Source organism: Myotis davidii, unplaced genomic scaffold (genome assembly GCF_000327345.1).
Source record: "Myotis davidii unplaced genomic scaffold, ASM32734v1 scaffold2270, whole genome shotgun sequence".
Lineage (NCBI taxonomy): Eukaryota > Metazoa > Chordata > Mammalia > Chiroptera > Vespertilionidae > Myotis > Myotis davidii.
The window spans coordinates 90,585-101,946 of record NW_006281936.1 but is presented as its reverse complement, the minus strand read 5'-3'; the positions used below and the strand labels follow the sequence as shown (position 1 = coordinate 101,946).

General features: G+C 39.1%; 1 protein-coding gene across 10 annotated transcripts in view; it reads right to left on the bottom strand.

Moving 5' to 3' along the window:
• The window catches only part of ZDHHC20 (zinc finger, DHHC-type containing 20), an 83,901-nt gene that overhangs the window by 33,804 nt on the left and 38,735 nt on the right, over positions 1 to 11,362 (bottom strand). For all 10 annotated transcript variants that reach the window (XM_015562143.1, XM_015562186.1, XM_015562326.1 and 7 more), the window contains 3 exons: positions 9,563 to 9,632; positions 7,531 to 7,563; positions 6,320 to 6,440 (listed from right to left, as the gene is read on the bottom strand). In XM_015562143.1, coding sequence (XP_015417629.1) covers positions 6,320 to 6,440; positions 7,531 to 7,563; positions 9,563 to 9,632 — 224 coding nt within the window. The remainder of the gene's footprint in view (positions 1 to 6,319; positions 6,441 to 7,530; positions 7,564 to 9,562; positions 9,633 to 11,362) is intronic.

The window sequence follows — 11,362 nt, the reverse complement described above, 5'->3', positions numbered from 1 at the left end:
AAAAACTCTGCATCAACTCCAGCTCTGAGATCCCAGCCAGCTGAAAGCTGGTTTCTGGGGTTTTGTTTCGCTTCTATATTTGTAACAATGTTTCAAACTGCAAGCTCAGAGGCCGGCAAGGCAGGCAGGGAACGTTGGCTTCCTCTGTCACTGAAGCAAGCAAGCCTCATGTTAGCTTCAAGCTGCCTGGCTGCCGGCCGCCATCTTGGCTGGCAGTTAATTTGCATATCTCGCTGATTAGCCAATGGGAAGGGTAGCGGACGTACGCTAATTACCATGTTTCTCTTTTATTAGATAGGATATAGCCTTTATTATGGTGCGGTATGTTCTCTCTATACCCACTTTGTTGAGTTTTGTATACAGAGTTGAATTTTAACAAATGTCTTTTTCTGAATCTATTAAGATGAACATGATTTTTATCCTTCATTGTGTTAATGTGATATATCACACTGATGAATTTGTAGATGGTGAAGCATCCCTGGAAAAATCTCACTTGATCATGGTGTATGATTCTTTTAAAGCATTACTGAATTTGCTAATATTCTGTGGAAAGATTTTTGTATCTATATTCACCAAGGATTTTAGCATGTAATTTTTTCTTGTAGTGACCTTGTCTGGTTTCTGTGTCAGAGTAGTGCTGGCCTCATAAAGTGAGTTTGGAACTATTCCCTCTTCTTCCATTTACTGGAAAAGTTGAAGGCAGGAGTTAGCTCTTTAAATATTTGGTGAAATTTATCAGTGAAGCCATCTAGTCCTGAACTTTTCTCTGGGGGGCAGGGAGGCTTTCAATGACCGATTCAATCTCCTTATTAGTAATTAGTCTGTGCAGATTTTCTATTTCATCATAATTCAGAGTTGGAAGGTTGTATGGTTCTAAGAACTTATCCATTTCTTCTAGGTTGTCTAATACTTGGCATATAATTGTTCATAATAGTTTCTTATAATCCTCTGTATTTCTGTGGTATTAGTTGTAATGTCTCCTCTTTCATTTTTTAATTTTATTTGAGTCCTGTCTTATTCTTGGTGAGTCTAGGTAACGGTTTGTTTATTTCTGTTTCTCTTTACAAAAACCAGCTCTGATTTTCACTAATCTTTTCTATTTTCTTTTTAAGTCTATTTCATTGATTTCTGATCTATTTTTTTAAACTTGTAGACGTTAGTTGAACTTTTTGTTTATTGTTGAAAGTATTATATATGTCCCTTTTCCTCCCACAGATCCCTTCCACCCCACCCCTACCCCCTGCCTTCACCACCCTATTGTCTATGACCATGAGTTATGCATATATGCATACAAGTTCTTTCGTTGATCACCTCCCACCCATCCACCCTCACCTTCACCTGCCTTCCCTCTGAGATTACCCACTCTGTTCCATATCTCTGGAACCACTCCATTCATGAGTTTGTTAATTAGATTCCACATGAGTGAGATCATGTGATACTTATCTTTTTCTGACTGGCTTACTTCATTTAGCGTAACACTCTCAAGGTCCCTCCATGCTGTCTCAAAGGGTAAGATATCCTTCTTTTATACTGCTGCATAGTATTCCATGGTATAAATGTACCACAGCTTCTTTATCCACTCATCTACTGATGCGCACTTGGGCTGTTTCCAGATCTTAGCTATTGTAAATTGTGCTGCTATGACTATAGGGATGCATACATTCTTTCTAATTGGTGTTTCTGATTTCTTAGGATATATTCCTAGAAGTGGAATCACTGGATCAAATGGCAGTTCCATATTTAATTTTTTGAGGAAACTCCATACTGTTTTTCATAATGGCTGCAGCAGTCTGCATTCCAACCAGCTGTACTAGGGTTCCCTTTTCTCCACATCCTCATCAGTGCTTGTCATTTGTTGATGGTAGCTGTTCTGACAGGGGTGAGGTAATACCTCATTGATCCTGGGCATCCACTTACTCCACCACCATTTTTAATCTCCCTGTTTTTACTTATTAGGGCCAGTAAAATGACTAGGCACCTGTCTACCAATGGTCATTGGCACTAATTGATCATCAACAAGAATCCCCAATTTGGACTTTGGCTTCATTTGTTCTTTGTTTCCTAGTTCTTAAGTTTTGAAGTTACATTGAGATCTTTCTTAATTCTTAACATAGGTGCTTATCACTATGAACTTCCCTCTATGAATTGCTTTTGCTGCATTCTGTAAGTTTTGGTGTGTTTTACTTCCATTTTCATTTGTCCCAAGATATTTTTTAATATCTCCTTTGACCCACTGGTTGTTCAGTACCATTTAATGTACACTTACATGTGAATTTCCCAGTTGTCTTCTTGTAAATGACTTCTAGTTTTATACCATTGTGGTTGGAAAAGATGCTTTGTATGATTTCAATCTTCTTAAATTTATTAAGACTTGTTTTTTTGACTAAAAAAGATCTATTGTTTAGATCTTTGAGAATGTTCCATGTGTGCTTAAGAAGAATGTGTATTCTGTGGTTTTTTGATGGAGTGTTCACTACATGTGTGTTGAGTACATATGGACTAATGTGTCATTTGAGGTAGATGTTTCTTTTTTTTAAAAGACTTTTTATTTTTTTATTTTTAATATATTTTTATTGATTTGAGAGAGGGAGAGGGAGGGAGGAAGGGAGAGAGAAAGAGAAAGAGAGAGCCGAAACCGGTTTGGCTCAGTGGATAGAGCGTCGGCCTGCGGACTGAAAGGTCCCAGGTTCGATTCCGGTCAAGGGCATGAACCTGGGTTGCGGGCACATCCCCAGTGGGGGTTGTGCAGGAGGCAGCTGATCGATGTTTCTCTCTCATAGATGTTTCTAACTCTCTATCTCTCTCTCCCTTCCTCTCTGTAAAAAGTCAATAAAATATATTAAAAAAAAAAAAGAGAGAGAGAGACACACACACATCAATGATGAGAATCATTGATTGGCTGCCTTCCGCATGCCCCCTACTGGGGACGGAGCCTGCAACCCAGGCATGTGTCCTTGACTGGAATCAAACCCAGGACCCTTCAGTCCACAGGCTGACGCTCTATCCACTGAGCCAAACCAGCTAGGGTGAGGTAGATGCTTCTTTATTGACTTTTTGTTTGGATGATCTATCCACTGATTAAAGTGGGGTATTCAAGTCCCCTGCTATTATTGTATTGCTGTCTATATCTCCGTTTTAAAAATATTTTTAAAATTTATTTCAGAGAGAGGAAGGGAGAGGGAGAGAGGAGATAGAAATATCAATGATGAGAGAAAATCATCGATTGGCTGCCTCCTGCCTGCAACACGGGCATGTGCCGTGACTGGGAATGGAACTGTGACCTCCTGGTTCATAGGTCAACACTCAATCACTGCACAACACCAGCCGGGCTATATCTCCTTTTAAGTCTGTTAGTATAATATTTACTTTATATATTTAGGTGCTCCTGTGTTGTGTGCATAAATGTTCTTCTCTCAGATATCCACTAACTTAAGGTCTTTCCTCAAAACTTCTTACTGAGGTCTACCTGATCACTCTTTTTAATGCTGCAAACTACACGTATCCTACCCACTCTCACACTTGCCAAATCCCTTACCCTAGTTTTATTTTCTTCACAGCATTTACTTTCTAAAATATAATTTACTTATTTATTATGTTTATTATTTGATTCCTTCTTCCAAAGACATTACTCTTTGTTTTGTTCACTGATATATCCCAAGTGCCTAGAATACTGCCTGGCACATTATAGGTGGTAAGTAAATATTTATTGAACAAATGAAGAAAAAGGTAGATTTAAGTTTACTAGACTTTCTTAACATGATTAACCTAAAAAAGTTAATATTCCTTAATTAATAAATCATTACATGCAAACAGTGCTGAAGTTTCTGATAAATGTGAAATTCTATAATTTGGACTTCATTCTTCTGGCACTGAGTCCTTTTCCTTTAAATAGGGCCATTGAGTATGGTTAAGTAGGTTGTAAACTGAACAAAGATACCAAGGTAGGGAAACAATAGAGGCCAAAATTCATTAGGTTAAGACCACATAGATATGGGGTGCTCTTTTCTAACATGCTCAAAGGCAATGTCAGCATTCCCTGGTTTTAAATACCCAAATTTTAAACATCTAATGGTGTTTTAAATAAAGTCCTTCCAAAATGTATTAGGTATTTCATGAAAAAATAACTGTTTTATGACTTGAGCCTTTAATTATTTTCTTCCCACTGATTATGAATAGCAAGTCATAGTGGTAAGTATCTGTATGTTGGAATAGACATGTCAGTTAAAATTCTGGCTTCCAATACTATTAAATATGTTACCTTGGGTAGTTATCTAACTTCTCTATACTCATTTTCCAACTCTGAAAATTGGAATAATAATAATAGCCCCTCTGCATTAAGTATACTTTCTTATTTTCTATGTTCTTGATGCTCTGTTATCTTGGGCCTTGCTAACTGGGAAGAAACTGTCACTCCCAGGGCTATCTAATTCTTAAGAGATGGCAAGGAATGTATCTCTCATGTACAAACCAACCAGTTAGAGCCCAAATTCCAAACCACCCCCTCTGCCTGACTCTTACACTCTAGGATGCAATATTCCCCTGTCCTAGAGTTAAGTATCAGACAACCAGGAACAGCCTGTATGCCCAGAGAGTACTGAATTATTCAAACTGGTTAATTAGAAATCCCCGTGCCCTACAATGCCCTGCCTTTCCTGCAGAAACCACAATAAAGGCTCTGGGCTTGCCCCTTCTGCTTACTGCATGACCCCAGTGCTTCCCTGTGTGGCTCTGTGTGGTATAGCACAGTATGGCATGCCTCTGCCCTTGGGAACAGGGAGCGACAAACTATCCTTTCAATGGTAATTACCTCCTTATCTGTTGGCTTCACCATACCTGAATAATAACAAAACCTGTATTTTAAAACACCTTCAGAGGGTTTTTAGGAATAAATTCCTAAAGTACGTTTTTTTTTAATCCTCACTTGAGGATATTTTTTCCATTGCTTTTCAGAGTGGAAGGGAAGGAGGGGAAAGAGGGGGGGAGAGAGAAACATCAATGTGAGACACACTGACTGGTTGCCTCCTGCAAGCACCCCAACAGAAGTCGGGGATCGAACTGCAACCCAAGTACATACCCTTGACCGGGAATCGAACCCATGACCCTTTGGTGTGTGGGCCAACATTCTAACCACTGAGTAACACAGGCCAGGGCCAAAAGTACTTTTCAACCACAACAACCCCCCTTTCAAAATCAAAGAATTAAATGTGAAAACACAAACAAAAATTCCAGAAGAAATTTATAGCAAACAAACTAAAGCCAGGAATCATAAATACAAAGTACTGTTTTTAAATTTAAAAAACCCTTAAAATTGGAAATCATTTAAAAAAGTACTGCTTTAGCCCTGACTGGTTTGGCTCAGTGGATAGAGCATCGACCTGAAGACTGAAGGGTCCCAGGTTCGATTCTGGTCAAGGGCATGTACCTTGGTTGCGGGCACATCCCAAGTGGGGGGTGTGCAGGAAGCAGCTGATTGATGTTTCTCTCTCATCGATATTTTTAGCTCTCTGTCCCTCTCCCTTCCTCTCTGTAAAAAATCAATAAAATATATATATTTTTAAAAAGCACTGCTTTAAAATATAAAACTTTGATTTGATAAAAAATAAAGCAGAGTTATCCTATATAATAAAAGCCTAATATGCAAATCGATCAAGTGGCAGAATGACCAGTGGAACGACCAGTTGCTATGGTGAGCACTGACCACCAGGGGACAGACGCTCAACGCAGAAGCTACCACGAGTTTGCAGGCCCCAGGCTAGCCAAGGTGGGTGCCAGCGGGGGTTCCTGATCGTAACACTGGTCACCCCACAGATTGGTCCTGATCGCTGGCCAGGCCTAGGGACCCTACCCATGCACAAATTTCGTGCATCGGGCCTCTAGTAAGATATAAAATGAAAATGTGGAAAAAACATTTGCAACTCATGATAGAAAAAGAATTAATGTCTATACAGATATGACAGAGATTAGTGATTATATAGACTTGAGAATATCAGTTTTATTACTATAAAACTTCAGTAAGTCTCATCAACTCAAATAAAAGCAATTACTTCCCTAAAATTGTTATGTCCACTATTAAGAGTGTGGGTGAAAATAGTTTAGATCACTAAAAAGAAGCTCACTACATCCTGTTTAATATTCATTTACTTAAAGTAAACATGTATATATGTAGGAAAATATTACCCTGTTTGCTCTCTGATCCATTACAAATTCTAACTAGTAAAATTAAAATAAAGTATATCTACTTGTAATAAAGAATAAATTATTTATGAATAGAGCATTTTAAAAAGTCTTAAACATGTTTTAGGAAAAAAAAAAGACTTACCGTCCAAAATTTTATAAAGTACTGTAAAACTGTTGTAGCCACGAACAGGCAATATAATAGGGAATACAATAAAAACAGCAGGAAGAATTTGTAATTAGAAAATCCCACACAGTTATTCACCCTAGAAGAATAAAGAAGGTCACACTGTAAAAATAAGACAAATCATAAACTCACAGAAACAAAAACTAGAATGTTTGCCAGGGGCTGAGGGAGGGGAAATTTGAAGCTGTTTAATGGGTACAGAGTTTCAGTTTTGCAAGATCAAAAAGTTCTGAAGACTGGTTGCACAATATGAACATACTTCACAATACTAAACTGAACTTAGAAATGGTTAAGATGATAAAATGTATGTTTTGTTTTTTTCTAATCATAATAATAAACAAGACATTTCAAAAAAACTTAGTCATTATTATTAGGAAATGGGTCATTTGGAAAGTAGGGAGCAATGTCTTAATTGTGAATGTGTTTTTAATAAATTCCATAAGGAACTGGGAAATTTAACATTAATTCTTAATATACAATTATTTGGATTACCAATATCAGAATATATTTTTAAAGGAAAACATTTAGTATAAACATGTATATAAATAGATCAATCTTATCCTATATAGTAAAGAGGTAATAAGCAAACTGACTGTCATACTCTCGCACAAGATGGCCACCCCCATGTGGTCACAAGATTGCCACCACAAGATGGCTAGCAAGGGAGGGCAGTTGTGGGCGATCAGGCCATCAGGAGAGGGCAGTTAAGGGTGACCAGGCCTGCAAGGGAGGGCAGCTGGGGGCAACCGGGCCAGAGGGGAGGGTAGTTAGGGGCAACCTGGCTGGCAGGGGAGGGCAGGTGGGGGTGATCGGGCTGGCAGGGGAGTGGTTAGGGGTCAATCAGGCTGGCAGGCAGAAGCAGTTAGGGGCAATAAGGCAGGCAGGCAGGTGAGCGGTTGGGAGCCAGCAGTCCTGGATTGTGAGAGGGTTGTTTAACTGCTGGTTTAGGCCTGAGGGATTGGGCCTAAACCGGCAGTCGGACATCCCCTGAGGGGTCCAGATTGGAGAGGGTGCAGGCTGGGCTGAGGGACACCCCCGCCCCCTCCCAGTGTACGAATTTCATGCACCAGGCCTCTAGTTATATATAAGTAATTAAGTTGATCTTGAAAATTTTCTCTCCTTCCCACCTCTCCACCCTTATATGTGACTTCCTCTGTGTTTATACATACCAAGGACAGTGATGATCCATCTTAAGAATACATCTAAAAAACAAATAAACATAATTCTCATTGTTGATAATTTTTTCCCTTACATTTTTCTCTTTACAAATACATCTTAGAAAAACCAACCAAGTAAGCATTAGATTAGAGAAATTTTCTGATATTTTCCCCAATACTTTCATAGGTAAAAGGTAATAGTTTTCTGCCTTGGACCACATTAAGAGACAGACATTTTAACACAGAGATATGATGCACTTGGTACATTAGCTAGTCCAGCTCACAAATCAGCTAAGGGAAATGAAATGAAATACAGACAATCCCTATTTTAAATCTGTGCAAGTCATAAAAAGAAAACTTTAGAAGCAACTATGTTAAAATATTAATACTGATGGGCTTATATGTGATTATTTTTCCACATCCTATATAATAAAAGCCTAATATGCAAATCAACCGAACGGTGGAATGACCAGATGCTATGATGCGCACTGCCCATCAGGGGGCAGATGCTCAACACAGGAGCAGCCCCCAGCCTGCAGGACCAATGGTGATGGCAGGGGGCAGGGCGGGTGAGTGGGCAGCACCAGGCCAGCCAAGGCGGGTGTCAGAGGGGGCTCCCCCCAATTGCCCCACCGGTCACCCCACAGATTAGTACTGATTGCCAGCCAGGCCTAGGACCCTACCCGTGCATGAATTTCATGCACCAGGCCTCTAGTATTTTATAAAATTTTATCCATGGATAAGCATTTAATTATTTTTATAATTTAAAAAAAAGACCAAAATTTGCCTCCCTGCCAGTATATGTAATCTATCTATATATATAAAAGCCAAAGCGACCATTCGATCGGTAGCTATGACACACACTGACCACCAGGGGGCAGATGCTCCAACTGATAGGTTAGCTTGCTGCTGAGGTCCAGCCAATCGGAACTGGGCAAAATGGGCCGGACATGCTCTGGAGCCTTCCCGCCGCCCTCCCTGGCCCCGATCATGCACCAGGCCTTTTGTATATTTATGTCAGACCACAGATCATCTCCATTAACATAATAAATGATAAAGTTAAACTCAGAAGGATAAATAACTTGTTTAACTCAGGTTCAAGAATTAACTGGGATTCCCAAACTGGGGATCTTTCCTTCCAACACATTATCTTCTAACAAGTGCACAGGAATAAAATCTTTTAAGTTTTTTCTGGGAACAACGTTACAGATTAAAATTAAAGAAATATTTTTTTGTGTGTGGCTTGTTAGGTTTTAATATCAACATTTATAATAAAAAACAAAAAAATTAACATTTTAATCCAGGAAATAGTTATTCTTAAGGGGGTAATTGCTTACTTGTTCATCAATATTATATTAAGCATAAACATAAAAAATATATTTAAAGAAAACTCCATCAAGTCCTGGCTGGGTGGCTCAGTTGGTGGAAACATCATCCCATACACCAAAAGTTTATGGGTTTGATCCTGGTCAGGACACATATCTACGTTGTGGGTTTGATCCCCAGTTGGGGATCGTATGGGAGGCAACCAATCAATGTTTTTCTCTCTCTCTCTCTCCCTCTCTCTCTCTCTCTCTCTCTCTCTTTCTCTTTCTCTCTCTCTCTAATAACGTATATCCTCAGGTGAGGATTAAAAAAAAAGAAAATTCCATCAACCAGTACAGGAACTATTATTAAAGATTACCCCAAAGTATATTCTAGCTTATGGAAATATTAATGTTAGCCCACATATACAGTGGGGCCTTGACTTACGAGTGCCCCGACTAACGAGTTTTTTGAGATACCAGCTATCTCTCGGCAGATTATTTGCATTGAGTTGACAGAGTAATTTGAGTTAACGAGCTCCTTAACGAGCTCCTTTAGGAGCTCGGTCTCGGAATGAATTAAACTCGTAAGTCAAGGCCCCACTGTATAGCAAATAATGGGAGAGGATGAAGTGTTTTTGCTAAGTATAAAGCATATAAAATGTCCCTTCCCCTTCTGTTCTCCTGTCATCAATTTCCAATGCTGGGGTTAAAGGAAAGCAAATGAAGGTAACACTTACATGTCACATGCTGAGCAGTGATGCGCCCGATCAGGTTTAATCAACTGACATCTTTCACAATATCTGATGGCTACATTTAAGAATTAAAAGGTGTTGAAGGTTATACAACTTAGTTAATTTGACTATAAAATTTGCTTTCATTTCTTCTATAAATAACTCTGGGGAAATGGACAACTAATAACTCTGCCATCAGTTTTGATACTAGTTTGCCCAATGACTAAGCTGATGACCTTGGGCCAGTAACTTACATTCTAAGAGCCTCCGTTTCCTCTTCTGTAAATGTAAATAATATCAATTATAATGAACTAGTTTGCAGATTAAAATAAAACCTCTGAACATAGCAGATTCTCAATAAAGCAGTTATCACTATAATAAAAATATTATTTTTAATAAAATATAAAGTAGAATTCTATGATGAGAAAAATTAGTGAAGGAGAGAAAACCAGGGAGATTAAAAAGTGCACACAGCCCTAACCACTTTGGCTCAGTGGATAGAGCGTCGGCCTGCGAACTGAAAGGTCCCAGGTTCGATTCCGGTCAAAGGCATGTACCTTGGTTGCGGGCACATCCCCAGTAGGAGGTGTGCAGGAGGCAGATTATCGATGCTTCTCTCTCATCAATGATTCTAACTCTCTATCCCTCTCCCTTCCTCTCTGTAAAAAAATCAATCAAATATATTTTTTTAAAAAGTGCACACAAATAAATACATAAATGAATAAATAAAGTACAAATAGCCATGAAAGAGAACACCCAGAAATAGTCACTCCACAGACATCTCTTGATGCCTGTTTATTGAGACACTGTGTTAGAGACCATGGGAGAACTCTTGGCTGCCAGGGGCTTAAAGTCAGTAAAGTGAGAAGGACATCGATAACTAAAAGGCTTTGACTTATAGTCTACAAGGTAAAAATCTGAGATGTTCTGAGAAGACTCACTAAATCACTTCTTGTTAAAGTGAAAAAAGTTGCAGAGAGGTGGACAGTGAATTAAAACTTTAAACTGGATTTAAAGGGAGAAAAATAATCATTCCAGGTAGATACAACAACCAAAAGAAAAAGAAAAAAAAAGGTGGGGAAGGACAACTCCACCTCTGTGTTAGCAGAGTTAACACAGGGAAACAGTGTGGAACAAAGCTAGAGATAACTGCTGGTTGGATTGAGATTGGAGGGGAGAAGGTTTGGAAAGACACATTTTGTTTCCTGAATAGGTAATAATATATCCACATAGCTCGAAAAAGCACACACAAAAGAATTCAGTGAGAAGACCCCACTCTGATGCCCAGCACCCTAACTCCCCTCTGTGAAGGCACCTCCATACTTTCAATGATTTCTGGTCTATGAAAGGTCGACTTTCTGTAACATGTTTCTGTAACTTTGTTCTTTAAAGATCTATAAGTATTGATTCTGTAGCAACAAAAAGAAAAAGCCCCAGAGTTTGGGATTCTAAGCAGTAGAAATACAGTATAAAATAGTTCCCCAGAGCAAAAACTGCCAGCAGTCAGAAAATAAGGCACATATCCCAGGCCTGGCCACTTGGGACGCTGGGTATTTCTCACTGTGCCTCACATCTCTAAAATGGGGACAAGTGCAGCACCCATCTCAGAATTGTTCTGAGTATTAAACAATCACCAATAAAGTGCTTGGCCTGGAGAGAACCGAAGATGGCGGCATAGGTTAACGCCGGAGATTGCTGCCTTAAACAACCAATTCAAATTAAGCCTGAAAAAGGGAACGGACAACATCCAGAACCACAGGAGGGCTGGCTGAGTGGAAATTCTACAACTAGGAGTAAAGAGAATAT